Genomic DNA, 25,623 nt, shown 5'->3' with positions numbered 1-25,623 from the left:
CAAATGACAGAAGACCCCAGTTATCTGAGTATGTTAGAGTATGATACAGAAATCTGATGAGTGCTTGAGAGACCAAACTAGATTTCCCCTTACGTTTAAAGGTACAGGAATAGATGCAGTCTTATTAATGATCTACATGGTGATATTTTACACAAATTTAGCCTAACCTGGTGAGCAGTGATTGTAAATAAACTGACCACATATTTGAAAAGTCTAGTTTATTCTGTGAGCCATTAGAACTTATGTTATCTAATAACATGAACATCCACCACTGTCTCTTTCACACACAGACACACAGTAAAAATCCTGTACTTAAATTTCATAGAAAGGATATACAATCTACCCTTCCTTCTCTGGCAACCTCTTCGAATTCTCTGCAAAAATATATTCAGTGGTGGTAGTACAACATCATATGGTGCAGGAAACCTGGTCTTGGGTAGGAGATTATCCAAATAGTCCTGGAGACTAACAGATTTGGGGAAGGGGTAGAAAAAAAGAGGGCAATTTCTTAAGTGAATTTCTTATCTGTTCAACAAGCACTATTATGGAGCACCATTCCAGCAGCCTCAGGCAGAGATTTAGTACTGTAGACACTGCCGCGTTAAGGGGAAAGAAGGCAAAGTTAGGATCATCGTGGGTAAATAAATAGTGGCCAGGGCTGGGTAAAAGGTCCTGAAGCCCATTTTGGCCAGCCCATTATCCTGAGTAAATGCCTTTAACTGGCAGGAGCCCAACTGGCATATGTTCTTAGAATGAAGAAGCATGAGACAGCCAATGTTAAAATGCTTGGAGACACTAATCCACCAAAGCAAAAGTACTGACATTCCAAGCACTCTTTTCAGTGGTTGCATTAGGAGCTGGACTGTATAGGATAGTAGGATCACTGTTTGAGCCCCAACATTCAGCCCTGCCCTAAAATCCACCCATGAAGTCCACATTGGGTCCAGTGCAATATATGAATCTATTCTGCAGTTACACATTTCCTAATTTAAAATCTTTCTGTAGAGGATTTCTTTATAAAAATAAAAATCTCCTGGATGATTTCTCTTGTGGTGCATGAAAAGCTGCTGCACTGTTACTGCATGAACGTTTCTGCAGATTGCAGTAGAGAAGTGGCTCTCACACTGAACTAGAAAAGAACCATTGGCAGCTCCCCTTCCTGCCCATGGGAATCCCTGCACCAGGAGACAGGCCTTAGAGAAATAAGACATTGCTTAACCCCATCAGAGAAGGAGCTACCCATATATTCGTGCCCTGGAAAGGAAGTCACAAATATTGGCCTTCTAGAAGAGGGAGTGGATGACAGAATGTAGACCAAGCACTGTGGCAGTGGGGAAGAGGGACACAGAATGAAAGATACAGTGATGTTTCTCCATTTTACCAATGTCAGCCCATATGCACAGGGAGACCTAAAAAAGCTTCACCTACAGGTGAAGAAAGGGAGATGACAAATTTAAACAAAGACCAAGAATCTGGGCTATGGTGTATTTATCCAGGTTCCCTCCCTCTCCTCCCAAGTATCTACTAGTTGTCTGATTGAGCAGATTATAGACAGTAAGGCAGGGAAGATTTGTTTGCCAGGCTGACACGTAAGACATTCTCACTAGAAGATAAACTACCCCGATGTTGTGTTTCTGCTATCTAGTTTTGAACTCTCAACCTCTCTCAGCCCCAGGTATTCCCCATTCTATGCACTATTCCTCCAGCTGAGGACTGGTCCTTTGGGGCCCACCGCCCTGATTCTAATTCCTCAGGGCCTGATTCTGCTCTCCCCGCAGGGTAAATCAGGAATAACTCCACAGAAGTCAACAGAGCTACTGTGATATAAGATTGGGGAGTTCAGAATTGGAATCTCAGGCAATCTACATCTGCCAGAGGCTGTACAAACATTAATTCCACTCACAGAGACCCAAGAGGTAGGTACGAACAAGGCACTTTGTCTGCAGCCCCAGGAGCTGCGAGAGCTGTCTCAACAAGAAATTCTGAGGAAGAAACCTATAAAACCCCTATGTGTATAACCTGCCTTCAGGGAACTGCAGAAGCACAACTGGGAACATTTATTAGTTCATAGATTAGCAGAATGAGGATGGGTAAGAGTTTTTAATACAAAAGCATGCCCCAACCTCAATATGTCAGAGCAGTAATCTACACTGCTCAGACCAGATAAGCATTTAGCACTGTCCAGTCTCAGTGGTAAAAGCTTTTAACTGGAACTTCACTCAAGCAAAGCTAAGACAAAGGAGGATCCCAAGACATGCACAGATCTGAACTCTCATAAGAATGATGTTTCCGCTTGATTTGGGCACAGATTTATAATCTCACTGTATTCCCATGGCTTACATATATGCAAGCACACACAGAGAAAAGGCTTTGTGAAAGGTTTGAGACCACAGTTTAGATATCTGGGAGCCCAGACACCTCGATTCTGATCTAGAAAGATTCAAGACCTCCACATTCCGTGAGCGTAGACACCACCTACTGTTGATATGGAAATTCAGAGGAACATGGAGTATGAGACTGTATGTGCTAAGAGTCTCCTTTGCCATCTTCTACAGGAGGGTATTAAGCAGGGATGCAATCTCCTATATACAGACTGGCTCCATAAAACATATTCACAGGTCTATGGAACCTAATCAGCGGTGAACATATTGTACAAAGAGAGGAGCAGCCCTGACCAGACTTTTAGAACCCCTGAACACATTCATGCTCTGTCCCTGGGTCTTGCACTAAAGTGGTGGTAAGGAGATCAGATTTCAAAAGGAAAATACAAATGGAGTCTTCATGTTATTGCAGGGAGAAAGGGTTCATTCCCGCCCTGTATCTCAATCTTTGTGTCAAACATACTGGGCCAGCCAGAGACAGAACAGGAAATCTATCAGAGGCCCGTCCATCAGCACAAGTGGATCGAGAGGGACATGTTGCTGATAAGGAGGGCAAGTCAATCACACAAACGGCAGAGGTAGGGGATCTGAGGTAAGTTTGAAACAAACCACTGCAGTGGGGTCACCACACCCGCAGCTAGAATTGTGACACCCCACTTGCCCTTCCTTGTTCCAGACCAGTGCCTCCTCCTTACTTTGACTGTCCACCTGGGACCACATCCTTTTATTTTCATCATGGGGATAATGCTGCAGTGAAGGGCCCCTGCTGTTAAATCCAATGGCACATCCTTTGTAATCAGGTTGGCAGAAGTGCTGTTAGTCTGTGGCCTCTGCTCTTTATTGCAATTGTGTCTTGGTCATTATGTGGTTATGCATGAAAAGAGGAACAATTTTAAAAAACCCAGAAACAGCGCCGATGCATCTGTTTCCCTTCTTAACATGGCCCACAGGAACTGTCAATTAAAACTGAATATGGCCAGGAAATTAGACCAATTATAGAATCAGGAGTCTGGGGTGGGTGGGTAGGAGACGTGACTTGGGGGACAGACTTCTTCTCCACAGGCCTTTCAGCTCTCCTGGTTGTAAACCAGCAAAAACCAAAGATGTGCCCTCTGCGAGCCAGCAAAGTGCAGAGCCCATACGTGGGCTGGCACGGTATAAAGTTCTGTGCTCCAGAAATCAGTCAAGCACCATGTTTGTACCACTGGGCAGCATCAGGAGAAAACGTCCGCCTCCATTCGCTGACGTGCAATTTCACCCATGGCCCCAGACTCACAGCCTCTTGTTAGTCCTCATCTGAGCTGTCCTCCGACTTCTCATCAGCTGCCACTTTCCAGTTCTTCCTCTTGTTTTGCTTCTCCTGAATCTCACTGTGCCTCTCTAATGCAGACACAGGGCATTTCCTCCTTTTTTTCTTAGACCACTTTTCCTTTTTCTCCTCAGGTTCGCTGTCCTCAGAGCTGCTCACACTGGAAGAGTCACTTTCCCGCCCAGAGGAAGAGGCAGGTTCCTTTGCAAGCCTTTTCCTGGTCTTCTTCTTGTGCTTGTGTTTCCCTCTCCAGGTGCCCGAAGTCCCCTCCTCTGAACACTCGCTTTCCTGGGAAGAATCTGATGATGCCTTCGCCTTCTCCTTTTTCCTCTTCTTTCGCTTTTTGTGTGACCTCTTTTTCCGCTTCTTCTTCTGTGATTTCTTTGGCCTCTTCCGTTTGAGTGACTCAGGCACAGATTGTTTTCCTGGGTGAGACTTCCTCTTTCCATTGACAGCGTTTTGTTCATCTTTCTCTTGCTGGTCACTGTAACAGGAACACAGAATAGAGCCTGGGCAGATTCTAAATTAGCATTCCCTATTTCAAAGCATCAATCAAGCCCTTCTACCCTGAGCTCCTTTCAGGACAGACATATGGATGCTATGCAAGGTAAGCTGGATGCATTTTTAACTTCACCACTTAACAGTTTGGGTCCATATCTTATAATTGAGATGAGGGGCCATTTCAAAGGCATTTTAACCATCCTAGAGTACGGAAAACATAACATTATGCTGTAAAACTTACTAAGAACTCCTTATCTGTGACTGTCAGGAATCAGATAAGTGCTAGATCTGGAAATTCTACTATGTACAGTTTTTTAAATAAATAAATCTGTGTCCCAATCATTTTTTTTTAAATTTGTTTGCATTTTCACTCTTAATTGCTCTCATGCTGCTGAAGCTCTCATTCTGACTTGCATTTCTAGGTGCACACATGCCTGCAGCTAGTCATGAAAGCTGGATCGCTTCAGGAAATAGCCCAACTCCGAGAAGCCAAACACTTACTTGCGTAACATTTCAGTCACTCTTAATATAGAGTTAAAGCTGGATGTCCTGTTATTAGAAGAGATACAAACACCTCTCAGGGCTCAGAACAGGGAGGGCTCTTCACTGCAGGAACGATGCCACATATGGGCAAAGTAAGGACAGCATTCAAGCCTTAACTGAATGTTTATGCCTTATGAACTGAAGCCGGCCCTCTCACATTATTGTCAGAATTGTTTTGAGTAAGAGAACACATTAATGGACTGGAATTTCAGGCCACATGTCTGCTAGGTAAACAATTCAATTCTGCCTTGAAAGGACAATTTACAGTCTATATTGGAGAGGTACAAGCTCTATATTTCATTGCGTAACTTGACAGAAATTAAGATGTTGGACTTTTCAGTAAGCCTGTTTGTCCTTACCTGTCAGTATCAAATTCCTCTGGATATAACTCTTTATAGCCACTGTGACCCCATCTGCAAGAGAACAGCAGGAAACATGTTAAAATCACACAAGATGTTCAGAACCAAAATGAGGGTGAAATGAAAGAGAGCGCTTTAGGGAAAATACAAAACACGAGTCGGGAGCAATAACAGCTAGTATCTTCCTTACTTGTTTAAAGTCCTAACATTTTGCTTTGCTAGGTTCTGTTCAGACCATTCTGGGCAGACTAATGGCCACTTTGCTTTTTTCTGGTAAGGAACTTGTACCTCCTTGTGCAGCAGAAGCCCAATGATTTGGGAGTTCACACTTCTCATAAACACCCAGGAAACATGGGGTGAAATCTTAGCCCCACTGAAGTCAATGGAAGTTTTGCCATTGACTTCACCCATGGGGTGTAATTTGCTTTGCTCACCCTGTGTATTTCCCCATAGTAAGAGGGTTTCATTTGTATTCAACTGTGTGATCACAAAACTCCATTTATAATGCAAAACACACATATATGGTCCTTTATCACTGTGGTAAAATCTACATATATCTAAAACCTATCCAAATACAGAATTATAGCTGTACAAGTATTTCAGGCAGCAAGAATGCAAACAGCCAGATTAGGACTGGGTGCTAATAAAAATAAAAAGAAGACACCTGGAGGAATGAAAACAATTAGCTAAAATGACAGTAAAGGAGGCACAAGGCAGCTCTTGTTTCTTAGAAATACCCCCAAAAGCACTGACTAGTATTTCCCTGTCAAGCTGGGAGATTAGCTATTTGGATATCATAAGTAGGTTTGGTTAAATTCTACAGAGGGCAGTACTAAACAAGTCTTGGGTTTAGGGCTGTATTTATTTCATGCCAGAGAGGAAGAATGCTCTTGTGACTAAGGCAGAGGACTGAAACGCAGGAGATCTGGGCTCAGTTCCTGGCTATGTGTGACACTGGGCATGTTACTTAAGTCTCCCTGTACCTCACTTTACCACCTGTAAAATGGGGATGATACTACTTCCTTATTGCACAGGAGTGTTGTGAGGATAAATTCACTAACTTTTGTGAAATGTGGGGGCCATAAAGTACCAGATCCTTTTTCTGTAGGAATCATGCTAGGATAGTAATTCACCCACAAACCTATCTGGCATGTTGGCTTCACATTCATGGAGCTTCTTATTCCAGGTCCGGGCCCGGAGAAGATCATCTTCAGTCATGTCAGGAACATGCACAAAGCTCTTTGCCTTCCAATCAGCCCTTTGGCTCTCCTCATCGAAACCGTCACTGCGCATACGACTACTGCAGAGAGAAAATGAGAGTTCTCCAGTGGTCAACTCAGAGGAACAAATGACTTTTTGGGCAATCAATCAATCTAGGGCACAGAGGGCACTTGGGACAAAGCACACATCCGACAGTCTCTGGATGTCACTCCATGCAAAGAGATTCACTCCATCCCCACAGGATGGTCACTCAGAGCTTCCATGGGACCAACCCAATGATTAATAAATGACTTGCACAGACAGTTGCCTTTCATCAGTTTCTCAAATCACTTTGTAAACAGTAATTAATTATACCTCACAGTACTCTGAAAAAGCAGGTATGCATCGCATCAAGCACCACTGAAATGCTACCACCTCCGCTTAACAGTGGACAGTGACACAACAATTTAAGGCAGGAAATAAAGATGACAGTATCCAGTACAAACTGGAGGGGGAACACAATTACTGGAGTTGGAATTTGGTGAGAGTACCAGGGTTAACAGCCCAAATCTAATAAAAAGTGCCATGGGGTCTTCAATTATTACAGCTGATTACAACTTCACTTTTACATCGCATCTAAAAGACAGCCTCTCCCAGCACCAAGCTGGGCCACTGAGCTCAATACAGACTCAAATGCAAGAGTTAACAAAACCACTTCTCTCATCACTTGCTCATTCCTTGAAGGTCTTCATCCACGTAAAACCAACCTGATCCTGCTTAGCTTGTGAGATCTTTGTTTCAGAGTAGTAGCCGTGTTAGTCTGTATCCACAAAAAGAATAGGAATATTTGTGGCACCTCAGAGACTAACAAATTTATTGTTAGTGTTAGATCTTTGTGAGTTTGTTATGGTGACAGTACCCACAGGTACCTGGCTCTTACCTACATTAATACTGGACAGGAGCTGGGCGAAATTTATGTGGTGCAAAACCTCGGGTCAGAATGATTTAATTTAGTGATAACCCACATCACACTATAAATACTAATGCACCAGCACTGAGTACATCTACCAAAGACACCGCAGACTTTTCAGATGTCACTATCACATTTCTTAACCAAACTATAATCTTGCTATATCAGAGGTCCCAACATATCTAAAGTTATATATTTTTAAAGCTGCACACCTGGATCACCACACAAAGATGCAGTGTGAAACTTCAGCAGGAAGTGTGGTGTGTACAGGTGTGATGGGGCGCCTTCCCCACGCTGGGCTCTAAGGAGTTAATAGAGCCCTAGGGAGGCTGCACAGGAGGCAGCCAATCAGAGAAGGGCTAAAGGGAGCAGCCAATAAGGGCCAAGCAGACCCATATAAAAAGTGAGAGGCTGGGCACAGAAGGGTAGTTCTTCTTCGAGTGATTGCTCATATGCATTCCAGTTAGGTGTGTATGCGCCGCGTGCACGTTCGTCGGAGAAACTTTTACCCTAGCAACCCAGACGGGTCGGCTGGGCGCCCCCTGGAGTGGCGCCGCCATGGCGCCCCATATATATCCCAGCCGACCCGGCCACCCTTCAGTTCCTTCTTACCGCCCGTCGGTCGTTGGAACTGTGGAGCGCGGCTTCACTGACCTCCACACTCCCTAGCAGCTCGTTTTGCTACCGTTGTATATAGTAGTTATAGTCATTATTGTACATATATAGATATATAGTTCTTAGTTAGTAAGTTATATAGTGTGTTAGTTTAGTTAGTAGTGGTAGCGAGGGGATCGGGGTACCCCCCCGCACCGGGAGCCGGAGCCCATGCCCGGCTCATCGGGCTTCAGGCAGTGCTCGGCTTGTCACAAGCCCATGCCCGTGGGAGACCCCCATGACTCATGCTTGAATTGCCTAGGGGAGTCACACTTATCAGCCAAGTGCGCGATCTGTAAGTCCTTCAAGCCGAGGACTAAGGAGGAGCGGGACATTAGACTGCGACAGCTCCTCATGGAAGCGGCCCTGACACCCTTGCCCTTGGCACCGAGCGCAAGTCAGCCGGTGAGCAAGAGCACCGCCACACCGAGTGCCACCACCAAGAAGCCGGCACCGAAACCGGCCCAGAGTTGCTCCCTCTCCCCGAGGCCAAAGGCTGCAAAGGCACAGATCATCTCGCCTTCAGCCATCCCGCAGTCAGACCCTGCGCAGAAGATGGATCGCCCGGCACCGATACCTACTGCGGCACCGCCGAAGCCAGTACCGTTGACTCCGACCCCGCGCGGGCCGTCGAGTCCGGCACCTGGCAGCTCCCCGGTACACACCGTGGTGGAGCTCGCCTCTCCCTCTACACAGGAAACATTCGCAGGGGTGAGGGAGCTAATTGCGATCACCGAGGCACCGATGCCCTTACCCCTGGCACCGCCGGTGCGGGTTCTCTGCTCTGTGGGCAAACCGACCCTGACCAGACCAGCTTCGGTCAGTGTAACAGGCCGGCACCGCTCCAGATCGCGGTCCCGTGGACGCTCCACATCAAGGCGCCACTCAGGCTCAAGGCATCGATCACGATCCCGGCACCGATCGCCTCGGCACCGCTCGGACTCCCGGCACTGATCACCCCGGTACCGCTCAGACTCCCGGCACCGGTCGAGCTCCCGGCACCGATCACCCCGGTACCGCTCACGCTCTTGGCACCGGTCGGGCTCCCGGCGCCGGTCTGCTTCCCGAGGGTCAACTCGGTACTCCCGACACCGCTCCAGCTCTCGGCACCGAGGTGGGCGCCGCACCTCCAGGAGCAGATCTAGGCAACGGCGCTCGTGATCCCAGTCGACCTCCCGGCACCGAGCCAGTCGCAGGTCCCGGTCTCAATCCCAGCACCGATGCCAGCACCGGTCACCGTTGTCCAGAGGTGTGAGGTCGGTCGGTACCGCGGCACCGACTTTTGCAGCACCACCGTGGCCATCAAGGGGCACGTCGGCATCCTCCCAGGCGGGCAGTTACTATGGGGACCAGCACCCTGAGGCACCGCTGGGTGTGTTCCAAGACCCCCGACCACAGGACTCCCTGGGCTTACCATCAGGCCCAGGGCGCCCCCGTGCCTCAGATACGTCCCACCACCTCAGAGCATCGGGTACCAGAGGCCACTGTTTCCCGCCCCCCGGTGGTTGAGTCGGACAGACAGTCGCCCACGCACTCCCCGGGACAACAGGAGCAGGAACCGGGTCAAGAGCAAGAGGCCGTACAGGAGACCCTTATCCCCGGGGTATCCTCCTCCTCTTCCTCACCAGATGAGGCAGTGGCCGGATCGTCGGCATCGGGGCCTCCACCAATAGACCTCAAGGCCCACCAGGACCTCCTCCGTCAAGTGGCTCTTAATATCAACCTCCCGGTCGAGGAGGTCGCAGAGGTGGAGGACCCAGTAGTGAGCATCCTCTCGGTCGATGCTCCTACCTGGGTAGCCCTCCCGTTCCTAAGAACCATTCAGTCCACTGCCGAGAACCTATGGCAATCGCCAGCCTCCATCCCGACGACAGCTAAAGGGGTGGAGAGGAAGTACATGGTACCCTCTCGGGGGTACGAGTACCTATATGTTCACCCTCCTCCCTCCTCCCTAGTGGCCCAGTCGGTTAATGACAGGGAACGGCATGGCCAGCAGGCACCGGCCCCCAAGTCCAAGGAGGCAAAACGGATGGACCTCATGGGTCGCAAGGTATGCTCGGCGGGGGCTTTGCAACTCCGGGTGGCCAACCAGCAGGCCCTACTGGGACGCTATAACCACAACATCTGGACGGAGGTGGGAAAGTTTGCCGAACTGCTTCCCCAGGACTCACGCCCAGAATTTAACACGTTCCTGGAGGAGGGTAAAAAGGTGGCCAGGACCTCCCTCCAGGCCTCCCTCGACGCAGCTGACTCGGCAGCCAGAACCCTGGCGTCCGGGATAACCATGAGGAGCATCTCATGGCTTCAAGCCTCCACACTACCACCGGAACTGCAGTATACAATCCAGGACCTACCCTTTGACGGGAAAGGGTTGTTCTCGGAGAAGACGGACTCCAAATTACAAAACTTAAAGGACAACCGAGTCATCATTCACTCACTGGAGATGCATACCCCTTCCACCCAGCGTAGACCCTTCAGGCCCCAAGCACGGCGCCCATACTTCCCACCCCGTCAGAGGCAGGACCTCAATAGACGGCGTGGCCGGGGGGGACGCAAACGCCAACCCAACTCCCAGGGAGGCCAGAACCAAGGGCCTTCCAAACCACAGCCGGGCCCCAAGTCCGACTTTTGAAGGTGCGCCCGGGGACGACTTACCAGTCTCAACACAGGATCCTTCCCCTACCTTCTCCAACCGCCTCTCCCACTTCCTCCTGGTGTGGTCCCGATTAACGTCAGTGAAGCAGGGTTACCATCTGCAATTTGCTTCCTCTCCCCCTTCCCGCCCCCCTTCCCGGTCCCTCTTCAGGGACCCCTCTCACGAGCAAACCCTCCTGCAGGAGGTTCGTTCCCTCCTGGAGGCAGGGGCTATAGAGGAAGTACCTCTAGCCGAGAGAGGCAAGGGATTCTACTCCCGATATTTTCTGATTCCAAAATCCAAGGGAGGTCTCAGGCCCATCCTAGACCTAAGGGGCCTCAACAAATGGATGCTGAAGTTGAAGTTCCGCATTATCTCCCTGGGAACCATTATCCCATCCCTGGATCCTGGAGACTGGTACGCCGCCCTCGACATGAAGGACGCGTACTTCCATATCGCCATCTTTCCACCACACAGAAGTACCTCCGCTTCACGGTCAGACACCAGCACTTCCAGTTCGCAGTTCTGCCCTTCGGCCTCTCGACAGCTCCGAGGGTGTTCACCAAGTGCATGGCTGTCGTGGCTGCCCACCTCCGTCGGTGAAAAATCCACGTCTTCCTGTACCTCGACGACTGGCTCCTGAAAGGGTCCTCCCAGTCTCAGGTGCGACGGGATGTCGAGGCCGTTACGGACCTCTTTTCACAGCTGGGCCTGCTTATCAATGCCGAGAAGTCCAGCCTGATACCCACACAGAGGTTGGACTTCATAGGCGCGACCCTGGACTCAGTTCAAGCCAGGGCCTTCTTACCTCAACCTCGCTTCCAGGCGATCGGGGTGATCATCCGGAGCTTGCAAGCCTCCCCACTCACCTCGGCTCGAACCTGCCTCACACTGCTCGGCCATATGGCTACTTGCACTTACGTGACAAAGCATGCCAAACTCAGAATGAGGCCCCTCCAAACGTGGCTTCACTCAGTATTCCGACCGAGCAGGGACCAACCAGATGTATTAGTGACGATCCCCTCCGACCCTCTCCGCTCCTTCGACTGGTGGCTGACCCCATCTCTAGTATGTGTGGGCATGCCGTTCCATTCAAAGCAACCATCGGTAACTCTAGCAACCGATGCGTCATCCCTGGGGTGGGGAGCCCACTTAGGGGACCTGCGCACCCAGGGCCTCTGGTCGCCCCAGGAGCTGTCACTCCACATAAATGTCCGGGAGCTAAGGGCAGTCCGCCTCGCCTGCCAGGCGTTTCAAAGACACCTACAAGAACGCTGTGTTTCCGTACTCACGGACAACACAACGGCCATGTATTATATCAACAAGCAGGGGGGGACCCGTTCGTCTCCCCTATGTCAGGAGGCCATTCGACTCTGGGACTTCTGTATAGCCCAGTCAATAGACCTGGTGGCATCCTTCCTCCCAGGGGTCGAGAACACGCTGGCGGACAGCCTCAGCAGATCCTTCCTCTGCCACGAATGGTCGATCAGACCGGATATCATCCATTCCATCTTCCAGAGGTGGGGATTTCCCCGCATAGACCTCTTCACAACCAGGTCCAACAGGAAGTGCCAGGAGTTTTGCTCCTTCCAAGGTCTCTCTCCGGGGTCGATCTCGGACGCATTTCTCCTGCCATGGACCCACCACCTCCTGTATGCCTTCCCTCCGTTCCCTCTGGTGCACAAGGTCCTGTTGAAGCTGCGCAGGGACAAAGCGCATCTGATCTTGATCGCACCTGCATGGCCCAGACAGCACTGGTTCACCACCTTGCTGAACCTATCTGTGGACCACCCAATTCCCCTTCCTCTCCACCCAGACCTGATTACCCAGGATCACGGCGCGCTTCGTCACCCGGACCTACGAGCGCTACACCTCACGGCGTGGCTCCTGCATGGCTGAGCACAGTGGAGCTCAGTTGCTCCGCACCGGTCCAGCATATACTCCTTAACAGCAAGAAGCCCTCCACTCGCTCAACGTACAGGGCCAAGTGGAAGCGTTTCTCTTGCTGGTGCGCTTCTCAAGGGGTGAACCCTACACAGACTCCGATGTCCACGGTCCTGGACTACCTCTGGTACCTTAAGCAGCAGGGCCTGGCAACTGCCTCCTTAAAGGTACACTTAGCGGCCATATCCGCCTTCCGGCCAGGGGAAGGGGGTCGCTCCATATTCTCCCATCCCTTAGTCTCCAGATTTCTTAAAGGCCTGGAACGTCTATACCCCACAGTACGCCGCCCTGCCCCTACCTGGGACCTTAACTTGGTCCTGAACAAACTCACGCTCCCACCATTTGAGCCACTGGCAACTTGCTCGCTCATGTACCTGTCATGGAAGACGGCATTCCTGGTGGCCATTACATCGGCCAGGCGGGTCTCCGAGCTCAGAGCTCTCACAGTGGACCCGCCCTACACCCTTTTCCATAAAGACAAGGTACACCTGCGGCCCCACCCGGCGTTCCTCCCTAAGGTGGTTTCCACCTTCCACACCAACCAGGACATCTTCCTCCCCGTCTTCTTCCCGAGACCACACGCTTCTCAGCGGGAGCAACAGCTACACTCCTTAGATGTACGTAGAGCGCTTGCTTTCTATATCGAGAGAACAAAGCCATTTCGGAAGTCCCCTCAGCTGTTTGTGGCGATCGCAGAACGAATGAGAGGGCAGCCTATATCCTCGCAGAGGATTTCCTCCTGGGTAACTGCATGCATTCGCGCATGCTACGACTTAGCTCGTGTCCCCTCTGGCCACCTCACGGCACATTCCACGAGGGCTCAGGCGCCTTCCTTGAGCACGTGCCTATGCAGGAGATATGCCGTGCAGCGACCTGGTCGTCGGTCCACACATTCGCCGCGCACTATGCGCTGGTCAGACAATCAAGAGAGGATGCGGCCTTCGGCGTAGCAGTCTTAAATACCGCCACATCGCGCTCCGACCCCACCGCCTAGGAAAGGCTTGGGAATCACCTGACTGGAATGCATATGAGCAATCACTCGAAGAAGAAAAGACAGTTACTTACCTTTGTAACTGTTGTTCTTCGAGATGTGTTGCTCACATCCATTCCACACCCGCCCTTCTTCCCCACTATCAGAGTAGCCGGCAAGAAGGAACTGAAGGCTGGCCGGGTCGGCTGGGATATATATGGGGCGCCATGGCGGCGCCACTCCAGGGGGCGCCCAGCCGACCCATCTGGGTTGCTAGGGTAAAAGTTTCTCCGACGAATGTGCACGCGGCGCGTACACACCTAACTGGAATGGATATGAGCAACACATCTCGAAGAACAACAGTTACAAAGGTAAGTAACCGTCTTTTCTCTGCTGGGAGTCAAGGAGACTGTATCTCTGGAGGACTGAGAGAACTGCCAGCATCCTGGACAGAGCAGTGCTACAAGCAGGGACGGGGGAGCAAGAGACAGCTCCTGGCTGGCTGGCTGCTGGGGTTTGCAGGCTCAGGCAAGAGCAAAGATGATGATGAGGCCATGAAGAACTGGCCAGACAATCTGCTGCAGCAGCCACAAAGGGAAATGGCTGAACAGTGGACTGCAGATACCCTGGAACAAGGGAGTACTGTGTGTGGCATAGCCAGAGGGCTGTGTCACTAAAAAGGATGCCACGGTCCTTAGACGTGGGTCCTAGAGTAGGTGATGGTGGCAAGACACCACCCAAAGAAGGTGTGCTAATATGAAGAGCTAATCCCCAAGACAGCCAGCAGGAGGCACTACAGGGATGAACGAACCCCATTTCAACAGGATTATATAGGGATGCTCCTGTGTGGTCACCAAAATAGTTAATAAAGTTTTGGCCCTTACACAAGGCTCTTCCTCTCTCTTTAAATAACTTTGTAAACATTAAATAATACTACAATACAGAGTAGTACAGAGGATTATTTCCTCCAGATAACTAAGTCCCACCTGGAGGTATTGGGTGACATTCTCCCTTGCTTCCATCGGTAAGTCTCTTGAGTCTGCTTCTCCAACTCCCTTATTTTCCACATTTCTGATTCTTCCTGAATCTGAAAAATATGAAGAAAATGATAAAATAAAATTAAGTACTCTACAGAAGTGATGCTTTTCAACTACAAAACACTATAACCTCACTTCTTCTGGGTCAATAATTGAAGTTTGATGGATTTCAAACTAAACTGACCTGCTGCAATGACACAAATGAGCCTTTTTAGCTGCATCAAGTTAACTAAAACAAGAAACGTCATAATGACAATTAGCTGCAGCAGCAAATAACTTTGTTTTACAGATGAGGAGCCTTATTCTGTAATCTGATCCATGCCGGTGGACCCTTCAGTTCATACAGAATCTCTCATTCATGGGAGCTCTGTACTCCTCCAGAGTTCTGCTCACACAGCTATTGCAGAGCTGAGTCCCAAGTGAGGATTCATGCTAAACGCTTGAAAATACAGCATACCCAGTGCTTTGACACAGATTTTGTTCACATAGCCTTGTCGTGCATGTGGCATCATCTTAAGCACATATGAGATAAATGCCTCTTGGAAAATGATCCTGATGAATTAAATGCCTTAGCAAAAAATGGCCAATTTCTAAATCTCTCAGGAAATACCAGCCTTGTGCACTAAAGTGAAATTCAAATCCCAGTGGGGATCCATTTTACAGAGGCACAAAAACCTAACAAATGCTAAATTAAAATAATTATCTTTCTTATTTTAAAGAGACGACAAAACTCAAAGTAAATGTTGTGGGGGGAAAAGCTTTTGTAAGACATCAGAGCCACAGAAACACTTCCATTCATTTTAAATAAATGAAACTTGTAAATAAATATTACCCTGCTATGCCTACAAATCAAACAAGGCAGCACTTAGCATCTGAAAGTGAAACTGACTTTTCATTGCCCTAGCTGACAGATAGGCAAAAAACGACACAAGAGTTTAAACAGGGAAAAGCTAGATTAGTAAAAATACAAGTCATTGTTAGTAATGTAGGCAAGGAGCTGTGCTTGTGCATAAAATGTGATTATTTTTTTTTCAACTAATGGGGCTCCTTTAAAAATTAATTCACCTGTGCATTCAGGATTAAATTCACTTCTGTGCAGAAAATTAGCAGACAGCCTTGGCGCCACCTAAGTTCAAAACAGAGCCCTCTGAAATGCTTACTTGTTTATATATTTTTCATTTTATTTCTGGCAATGTAGTGTTAATTCATTTTATCTACACTCAGTAGGTGAGTTGGATCATGGTGGGTGGGTGGGCAGGCAGGCCCTGGAGGTGGGTTGGGTTTGGTCTGGTCATGTCCTGCCCCTGGGGTAGGGGAAAAAGACCTTGGAGGGACAGGTGGGTTGCAGAGAGAGCCCTCCCCACTCTCACCATGCATTAGTGGCTCCTGTCCTGTGGGGCTGAGCTCAGCTCCTGCCACTGAGACCTGGAGCATGGAGTTACAGCACTGGTCAGGTTTGGCCCAGCCAACCCGCCATCATGATGATGGAGGGGCAGCTGGGTCAAATCTGAGCTAGCTCGCTGTGACCCACGTGCCAGATGGCAATGCATGGAGAGGCAAGCTATGTCCAGCCCCGCAGAACAGGAGCCAACACTGCAGAGTGAGTTTTTCCATTTTATTTTGTGTTATTTCTCATTTGCAAAAAACAGGGAGCTCTAGCCCCACATACGCTCCCAGACTAGAGGCCTTGTGCTGGTCTTCTGCCCAAGAGTTAACTTCACCCTAAGCTTTGTCTGCTAAATTTAAAATTAGTGTAAGTTTTTAAGATGAGTAAATAATATCTTTAAAATGTAGGAAGAAAAATGTTTGAAACAAATTTAATCATGGTGCAAGTAGCATGGACCTCTCCCTCATTGTTGCGCTGCAGAAATGTCTACCTTCAAAAATATACATGTATGTGGAACTGATTTGCTGTGTGCAACAACGTAAGTTCAGCCACCATAATTTAGCAACAACAAAATGAAAATAGCATCGCTTCACACAATGGCAGCAAGAAAGATCATAAATATTGTAAATATCATAACTCTGGACATGCAACACTAAAGTAACAGGAGACAGATCTTGATATACATGAGGAAAGCCAGACTGTATCAGCAAGACAAGGGGATACAATAATATCTTGGATTGGACTAACTTCTGTTTGTGAAAGAGACAAGCTTTTGAGTTTACAGAGAGCCCAGACCTGAAGAAGAGCTATCAGAGATAGTACCACACTTCACCACAGGAGAGAGAGAAGCAAAGGAATAGAACATGGTCCCATACCTTGTTGTGTGCATCAGTGTGACGAATGACATTTCGTAAGAGGACTTTTCCTAAAGGGACCCGGGACATTCTTTAACCTTCACAGAAGTAACAAAAAATAAGGCTATTAGAAAATCACATAAGACTCGGTAATGCACAATACGCTCTTGTCAGGACAGGGAGATGAATGGCATAAAGGCAAGTCTTTTTCCATCTGTGTGACAGTAAATGTGCTATTGACACAGGCTGAGATATGTGTTCCCTAAAGAGCCACTGCATTACTCCCAAACTAAGCTTCCTGTGAGACAGTCTGCATGAACAGGGGCAAGAAAGGATGATCCAGCAGTTGGTGCCCACGTCCACAGTCTCTGATAAATCTCTGTATCTCATATCCCACATATCAGTGAGAAGATAATTGATCATTATTCCGTCTCTCAATCTAATACTTCCATGTTGATTGTTTAACATGCTGTGGCTCTGAGCCTGCTGCTCCCATTGACCCCAGCCTGAGTCAGAAGTAACTGCACTGAACTCAAGGAGCGATGTTTGAAGAGAGAGCCAGGCTCTACCTATACAGCCCGAAGCGCAGCTCCCTGTGCGGTATCACCCAGCAGCCAGCTGACAGCGCAGGGCAGCAAATAACGGGAGCACCCGGAGAGCGGGGAGATGTGCTTTCATCTCAGCCCGCGTGGGACCCAACAGCAGCAACACGCAGCCAGCCGGCCAGACACAGCGCCAGCTGGCAGGGAGCGCAGGGCAGCGAGGTACAGGCCCACAGCGATACAGTCAGGCCTGGGGAGACTCCCCCCCAGAACCCCCGGGCCAGTAACTCGCCCCCAGCCCAGAGCCCTTCTCACCCACGGAGCGAAGTGCTCGCTCCCTCCACCCGGAAGTGCGTGCCCCGGAAGTGCTTCCAACGGAAGCACTAGGCTGCCTGCGGGGGGAACAGATCCGGGGCGAGAGAGACGCGGCTCTTGTCCGGCTCCGGCGCGGAGACCAAGTCATGAATCGGAACTCAGGGAGCTGAGGGGGGGTGGGCTGTTGGGACACTTCCACTTCCGGGTGACTTCCGTGCCCGTTGCTATGGAAACGGCGTCGTGTACCCGGAGGGAGGATCCCTGTGGCGAGTGAAGGGGAGAGAGTGGGGGCGGCACGGGGGGCGCCGGGGTGGGGCTAAGGGGGCGGCACGGGGGGCGCCGGGGTGGGGCTAAGGGGGCGGCACGGGGGGGCGCCGGGTTGGGGCCAAGGGGGCGGCACGGGGGGGCGCTGGGATGGGGCCAAAGGGGCTGCTCGGGGGGCGCCGGGTTGGGGCCAAGGGGGGGGCGATGGGATGCGGACTTAGGGGGCGGCACGGGGGGGCGCCGGGATGCGGGCCAAGGGGGCGGCACGGGGGGGGCGCTGGGATGCGGGCCAAGGGGGCGGCACGGGGGGCGCTGGGATGCGGGCCAAGGGGGCGGCTCGGGGGGCGCTGGGATGGGGCCAAAGGGGCGGCTTGGGGGGCGCTGGGATGGGGCCAAAGGGGCGGCTCGGGGGGCGCTGGGATGCGGGCTTAGGGGGCAGCAGAGGGGGCGCCGGGGTAGGGCCAAAGGGCCTCTAATGTGACTCTCAGATCCCAGGGGCAGGTGAAGGGGCTGGGGACAGGTTGGCAGATAGATCCCCCATCCTTTTTCTTGTGACTAGAACATATTTTGCCCTGGAGTCCCGGATACAAACCCCGTGGACGCTGTGCAGGGCAGCTGTTCAAAGCAAATACTCTCCCTAATTCTATTATAGGTTAAGTGTAAAACCCCTGCTGCTTCCTGGGGGACATTTGTGCTAATGATGGCGGCTCCTGCTCACTCAAAGGACATGCTGACTCAAGTGACCCAACTCTGGAGTATGCTGGATGAGATGGCAGAAAGCACCCCTGAGAGTTACCACAGATTCATGCAGCAGCAGCTGGAGGATGCAAAGCAATATTGCACTCCTCCTGAACCACATCTTTGCCTACAGACCCACATACTGGTACCTGGGGCAAGGGCTTATCCTATGAAAGAGCCATGAGATTCCAGTAGGATCTCACCTGGCAATGGTAGTGCCTGGAAGATGCTTCCAGCTGCAAAAAGGCCCTAACCAGCACTGCTAGCTGAGCTGTGTCTGAATACCCGTGGGAGTGGGTGAAGGTCCTTCTGTGCGCCAGTGTTCACTGCTAGAGACCCAACAGTACTGAGACACCAGTGGGGGATGGAGTGAGGATATCATTCTGCCTAACGTCTCAGTAAGGTTAAAAAAGGATTCGATTTTTGTGAGGAAAAATAGCCTCTGCGGTGCCATTGGTTAGGATAAAAATAATAAAAGTTCTCATGCTTTGTGCTTCTGGGTGGGAGGTAGTGCTCCTTCCAAAATGCACTATCATGAAGGGCACAAAGAATTGCATTGTGGAAGATTTTTATTTTCACAGAAGCATTGGACAATAGCCATTGTCAGAGCCAGGTTACCCAACTGGTCTATATGCCTGTGGCAAAAGCACCATGTTTACATGGAACTGAAAGCAGATGCAGATATGAATTCTAGTGTTAAATGCAAAGCCATTCCTAATTAAACCAAGCAGTGCCCATGGGAAAAGTAAGGGTCTGGAGGAGATCACATATAATTCAGGTATACTTAGTGGCCTGAGGTTCATTAATAAACAGGAATGCATCCCATTGAGACAGAGCTTGATTCCTAGCTCTGAGATTCTGCCAGAATTGATGATCATAGCAGATCACTTAATGTAACATGGAAATCCAGGATATATTCTGCATCTAAGATCACAGTAAACTTTGAGAGGGTGAACCCCATAACTTGAGCTGGATACTAGTACCTCTGGGCAGTGAATACAAGTCTTTAGAGAGGCAGCTCTCCCCCCTTGTGTTATGGAAATAGCCAGCTCCTTGATACTAGAAACCTGATTCTCCTCTCAAACTACTGCAGCAGTGTAACTCCATTGACCACCCTGGAAGTACTCCCCAGTTACACTGGCACAACCATAGGTCACCATCAGACTCTAAAGCAGTGCTGGTTTGTTGTTGAATGTCCTACATAGCACAGACTATGACAAGACACGTGTTGTTGCTGTTGTCTGGTAAAAAGACCCCTTTGTGTCCCTAAAATCAATGTTCATACACCGTATTTAAATCCTATTCTGCTCCTGGTATATGATCATTTAGACTCGCTTTGTTTTTTCCACCTGTGTATTTTTTCTTCAATATGAAAGCCCGGTGGGCACAAATACAAACATAGCTCTTTACGTTTTATATAAAGTTGAACTAAGAAGTTTATAGGTAGTTAAGGATTTGAAAGTGGCCTATGATTTTACCTGTTGTTAAACATTTGGTTCCATTGCACTTTTGGCTATAAGGAGACCTAAACATTTGTGGTGATTAAGTGGTTTTGGGTTCTCTTTGCAGGATCCTAAGGAAAAATCATTATTCATTAACCTCTGCAGGTGGAAAAGGGTCCCAGCTCCTAAGTCACCTACTGATCCAATACCTCTAAGTGCTGGCCCACTTGAGGAGGTGTCAGATAAAGCAGGCAAGTACATAATGGGTTCCAAAATACTCTTTGTACATGCCACAGTTAGGACACTTTCCTCTCATTTCTATAGGATTGTATTGGAAAGGCAAAGAGCAGCCCTTTTAGAGTGCCATTGGCGGTATATAGCTTGCAACTTGAAGGTTGAGGAGGCATAGACTGAACCCTAAGTAAAATTGGTTGTTCCTTCTGAAAAAGCAGATCACACTAAATGCTTAAGTGCCTTGCAGGATTAGGGCTTTAGCGCATGTACCCATCTTTAAGCACATGAGTAGTCTCAGTTCCATTAAATGCAGGGAAATTACTCCCATGCTTAACTTTACACATGTCCATAAGTGATCTGCTGGAGGGGAATGGTATTTTCTACAGGTCAGTTTTCTGGAATCAGGTCTTCATAGGAAACCACACATCAAGCCACTTCCTATTCATATTATTGATTCTTCAAAACATTTAATCATTAAAAGCATCAAAATTATTCTTAATATAGGTTACCTCCACTGTACCTATGGCAGATGTATTCTATCCCCTATAAAACAGATTGTAGCAGTACAGCAATAATGTTTGACACATTGTTTTTCTAGAGACTTACTCCATCATAGATATTGCATATAATCCGACTGTTCTTCAGCGAGAGAACCAAGCAGAAATGGATCACTTGATCCGTCTGACATTTAAATACATTGAGGAGCATTACAACCTCTCTCTCTCCCACTCTTACCACATTGCAACATTCACACTCAAAGGAAGCCTGAAAAGGATGAAACAGAGTCTGAGAGGAGGGCCACTACCAGCTCCACTTTTCAACAAGAACACGAGGAATGGTACATACACTTCTTTTAAATTACTGTCAAGAGATGGTGTAATGGAAACAGAAAAGGCTAAACTCCCAGTCCCATCTATGTGGGGGGTGGCTACAATGTTACTTTCCATCCCCTTGAAATCTAAAGAATATTGAAACTGACCTGTGCCCTGACCCTGCAAGACATCTTGCAGGCCTGTGTCCAGTAGAATCAGGCCTGTGTGGTTCCACTGTAAGATACAGAACACTGGAAACTTGAGTTTCAGTCTTGTACCTACTAACAAATAAAAGTGGAAATGAGGAATGAAGATGGAAAGAGCTCCATGAAATTAGTATACAAGCTTTAGCAGCTGAGTTCATAATCACAAAGCTGACGCTTACATTTTGGCACATTTTGCTAACTGGTATAAATCCATCAGTTAAAGCTACAGCTAAACTATTTCTAATAAGATATTTTATTAACTACCTGTGTGAATATTATTTTTTCTGGAAGAACTGACACTGGACCAGATAAAGAACAACCTCAGAGAGGAGGACCGCAATAATGCTACACTGCTGCTGAACAAGGATGTTACACAGTCTAAAGTGCATCTGATAGAAGAAATTGCCAGTATGGAGCTGCCACAGGAGCCAGTCACACCAACCTATGAACTGACCATTGCAAAGGATGCAAACAGGAAACCTCTAAAGATTGAACTGAAAGTAGAAATGCCTAAAGTTAGTTCCATTTCTGAATGTGAACTGAGCCTTTCAAGGGTAAGTTTTGTAGGAACGAAAACCTGTGCTTCCTCTCTGTTGAACCCAAACAGGCTTAGAAAGTCACTTTAACACATATACTTGCTGACGGAGTATTTTAATTTGCCTATGTTTTAGGATGATGTAATCATTGAAGTCCCTGAAAAATACAGATTACAGCTGGATTTGCCAGAGTTGGTCGATGAAGAAGCAACTACAGCAACATTTAACAAAGGAAAAGGTGTGTTGCTTATCATAATGCCAATTCCCTAAAGAAAATGTTAGGGACAACAGGTTCTCAAAAAATTAGTGGGTATGTGTCACTCTTAAAGATTAAAAGGAAGGTTAATGGTAAAGATCTTAGTAATATATAGAAATCAGTATCACTGTGTTATTCTAAGTATCTGTTCTGCTGTCTATGCATACACCATTTCCTTTGAGAACGGGGGGTGATGTAGTTTACATAGAGAGGAAGTGTACTGTATATAGAGTAGGAAGGAATTCTTAATAAAAGTTGTAAGCATTTAAGGGTTACTTAGATCATTTTATCTCTAACGCAATTCTACATTATAACCTTTACTACCCTGTTCAGTTTGTCCATCAGTAGAGCAATAAAGGGTGATTAACTCTGAAGAAATAGTGTTCCCCTTTCTGGTTTTACTCCGCTGAAGAAACTCTTATCTGGTGTTAGCAAACTGTTTCTTTTTAAATAGAGGGTTTAATGCTGGTGAAAGATGGTGACATTGATGATGCTTGATATGTAACAGTGCAAGCTCTCCCACAGCCTGGCTTCTTTTTCAACTAGATCTGCAGGGGTTACTTTTAAAAAGTGAGGTAAGCAGTCTCCAAGCCAATTCACTACTCAGGGCACTACTAAGAGTTGGCCTTAACCCACCCATGCAATGGTGTTGCAATCTCAGCAGAACTAGGCAACATAACAGTAGTGCTCTAGCACTAGTCTGCCAATTCAAAGACTGTTTACATAATGGATATTAAGGCTCAAGAACCCTGTGAACGACGGCATCTACCAAAAGAGTTTCTCTACTATAAACACTTCCCAAGTGCTATATGTCTGTGGTGCCAGCTGGCATTCACGAAGAAAACAAGCCAAAGCAGATGAGATAACATTACAAATGAGTACTTCAGAGGTTGGAAAAGGTGGGTCAGGAGTCAAGTTGTCTTACAAAGGCAATAATGATCGTATTCTATTCTAATATCAAATTATTTTTCAGACTGTAAGTGAGGAAATAAAACATGAGTTTCATGATGCCTTTTTGGTAAGTAATTTGATGTCCCAATATACTCACTCCACCCCTTTTATACCGGGCTGTACCCACTTTAGCTTTACCTTACTCTCCTCCATTACAGCATATAACAATATGGCAGAGGAATAACTATGTTAAACAATTGATCAGAAATTAGGACAGGTTAGAAATGTATAATTGTATTTAATTTTAACAGACTCATTTACTCATGAGCAGCAATTCTTAGTTTTCCTCCTTCTTCTGTTCTGAAACTGTTACAAGGATTGCATCTAAAGACTGCATTTCTATAGTTATAGGTCAGACTGAAACGTGTTCATGTACATAAGCTGCCCTTGTTGGAGTGTGTAGCATCCACCAGGGCACTGCAAGCACCACAAAGCCAAATACAAACACGGAGCTGAAAGGATCATTCTGCTGTTCTGCAACCTGTTCCCCAGTCAGGCTCTCACTAGGACAGTGGTCCTTTGGCACAAGGTAGTTCCTGTTATGATTCATTTTCAGGTTATTATGGGGATGTCCAGGATTTCCTTAACCAGAATTCTAAGTACACAGTGTAGCAGTGGAGTCAGAAACATAGATCATCCAAGTCCAGTGGTGCATGACAGTGGCCTACCAAAGACGTTACTGAAGCACTTATGGCTGGAAATAAGACGGTTACTCACCTTTGTAACTGTTGTTCTTCGAGATGTGTTGCTCACATCCATTCCAGTTAGGTGTGCGCGCCGCGCGTGCACGTTCGTCGGAAACTTTTTACCCTAGCAACTCCAGTGGGCCAGCAGGTCGCCCCCTGGAGTGGCGCCGCCATGGCGCCCAATATATATCCCTGCCGGCCCGCCCGCTCCTCAGTTCCTTCTTGCCGGCTACTCCGACAGTGGGGAAGGAGGGCGGGTGTGGAATGGATGTGAGCAACACATCTCGAAGAACAACAGTTACAAAGGTGAGTAACCGTCTTTTCTTCTTCGAGTGATTGCTCACATCCATTCCAGTTAGGTGACTCCCAAGCCATACCTAGGCGGTGGGGTCGGAGTGAGAAGTCGCGGCATGGAGCACTGCAGTTCCGAAGGCCGCATCCTCTCTCGACTGCTGTACCAGGGCGTAGTGGGAAGCAAAGGTGTGGACCGATGACCAGGTCGCTGCCCGACAGATTTCCTGGATGGGCACACGGGCCAGGAAAGCCAGCGACGACGCCTGCGCCCTGGTAGAATGCGCAGTCACACGGCCCGTAGGGACATGGGCCAAGTCATAACAGGTCCTGATACAGGACGTAACCCACGAGTATAACCTCTGGGAGGAGATAGGAAGCCCTTTCATACGGTCCGCTACCGCCACGAAAAGCTGGGGGGATTTGCGGAAGGGTTTGGTCCTCTCTATGTAGAACGCGAGAGCTCTACGGACATCCAGCGAGTGGAGCTGCTGCTCCCTGCCTGAGGAGTGAGGTTTTGGGAAAAAAACCGGGAGGAAAATCTCTTGGTTGACGTGGAAGGCTGAGACCACCTTGGGTAGAAAGGCAGGGTGTGGTCTAAGCTGCACCTTGTCTTTGTGGAAGACCGTGTATGGGGGGTCCACCACAAGGGCTCGGAGTTCCGACACCCGTCTAGCTGAGGTGATAGCTACTAGAAAGGCAGCCTTCCAAGAGAGGTAAAGCAGGGAGCAAGTAGCTAACGGCTCAAAGGGGGGCCCCATGAGCCGGGACAACACCAGGTTAAGATCCCAGGTTGGAGCAGGGGGACGGACGTTAGGGAATAACCGTTCCAGCCCCTTAAGGAATCTCGACACCGTCGGGTGAGAAAAAACGGAGCGACCGTCCGCACCCGGGTGAAAGGTGGAGATAGCTGCCAGATGGACTCGCAACGACGATAAGGCCAGACCATGTTCTTTGAGGGACCAAACATAATCTAAGATTTCGGATACCGAAACTTCCATAGGGCGGAGATTTCTCTCTACGCACCAACAGGAGAAGCGTTTCCATTTTGCCGAATATGTGGCTCTTGTGGATGGTTTCCTGCTGCTCAAGAGCACCTCTCTCACAGGCGTGGAGCAGCGCAGCTCGGAACCAGTTAGCCACGCAGGAGCCACGCCGCTAGGTGCAGCGACTGCAGGTCTGGGTGACAGAGGGACCCGTGGTCCTGGGTAATCAGGTCCGGATGAAGGGGCAGGGGAACTGGGTCGGCTACGGCCAAGTCCAGCAGCATGGTGTACCAATGCTGTCTGGGCCATGCCGGGGCCACCATGATCACACGAGCCCTGTCTCTGCGCACCTTCAGGAGGACCTTGTGAACCAGAGGGAACGGAGGAAACGCATAGTACAGGTGGGTCGACCACTGGATGAGGAAGGCATCCGCTATCGACCCCGGCTCCCTGCCCTGAAAGGAGCAGAACGCTTGGCACTTCCTGTTCCCCTTGGACGCAAAGAGGTCCACCCGGGGATAACCCCACCTCCGGAAAATGGAGAGAGCGACGTCCGGTCGAAGGGACCACTCGTGTGACAGGAAGGATCTGCTCAATCGATCCGCCAGCGTGTTCCGTAC

At 48.8% G+C, this 25,623-nt stretch overlaps 2 protein-coding genes across 9 annotated transcripts in view; one reads left to right on the top strand and one right to left on the bottom strand.

The window, feature by feature from the left end:
* Nucleotides 1-199: 199 nt before the first annotated feature.
* LOC115637116 (uncharacterized protein NKAPD1-like) lies at nt 200-17,701 on the bottom strand. The gene is made up of 6 exons (XM_030538039.1): nt 17,602-17,701; nt 16,766-16,842; nt 14,453-14,553; nt 6,235-6,393; nt 5,094-5,147; nt 200-4,174 (listed from the first exon to the last, which is right to left on the bottom strand). The coding sequence occupies exons 2-6, from the start codon at nt 16,832-16,834 to the stop codon at nt 3,667-3,669; spliced, it is 891 nt and encodes a 296-aa protein (XP_030393899.1). The 5' UTR covers nt 16,835-16,842; nt 17,602-17,701; the 3' UTR covers nt 200-3,666.
* LOC115637111 (PIH1 domain-containing protein 2-like) overlaps nt 17,673-25,623 on the top strand; it is a 16,493-nt gene continuing 8,542 nt past the window's right edge. For 2 of the 8 annotated variants that reach the window (XM_030538026.1, XM_030538031.1), the window contains exons 1-6: nt 17,759-17,867; nt 18,518-18,748; nt 20,173-20,296; nt 20,878-21,117; nt 21,589-21,851; nt 21,969-22,071. In XM_030538026.1, the coding sequence (XP_030393886.1) occupies nt 18,563-18,748; nt 20,173-20,296; nt 20,878-21,117; nt 21,589-21,851; nt 21,969-22,071 (916 nt within the window). In that variant the 5' untranslated portion in view covers nt 17,759-17,867; nt 18,518-18,562. The other 6 variants (XM_030538032.1, XM_030538028.1, XM_030538027.1 and 3 more) reach the window with 6 other exon arrangements.

Source organism: Gopherus evgoodei, chromosome 19, assembly GCF_007399415.2.
Source record: "Gopherus evgoodei ecotype Sinaloan lineage chromosome 19, rGopEvg1_v1.p, whole genome shotgun sequence".
In the NCBI taxonomy this organism is placed as follows: domain Eukaryota; kingdom Metazoa; phylum Chordata; order Testudines; family Testudinidae; genus Gopherus; species Gopherus evgoodei.
Note: the sequence above shows the minus strand (reverse complement) of the source record. Positions and strands in the feature narration are given on the sequence as shown.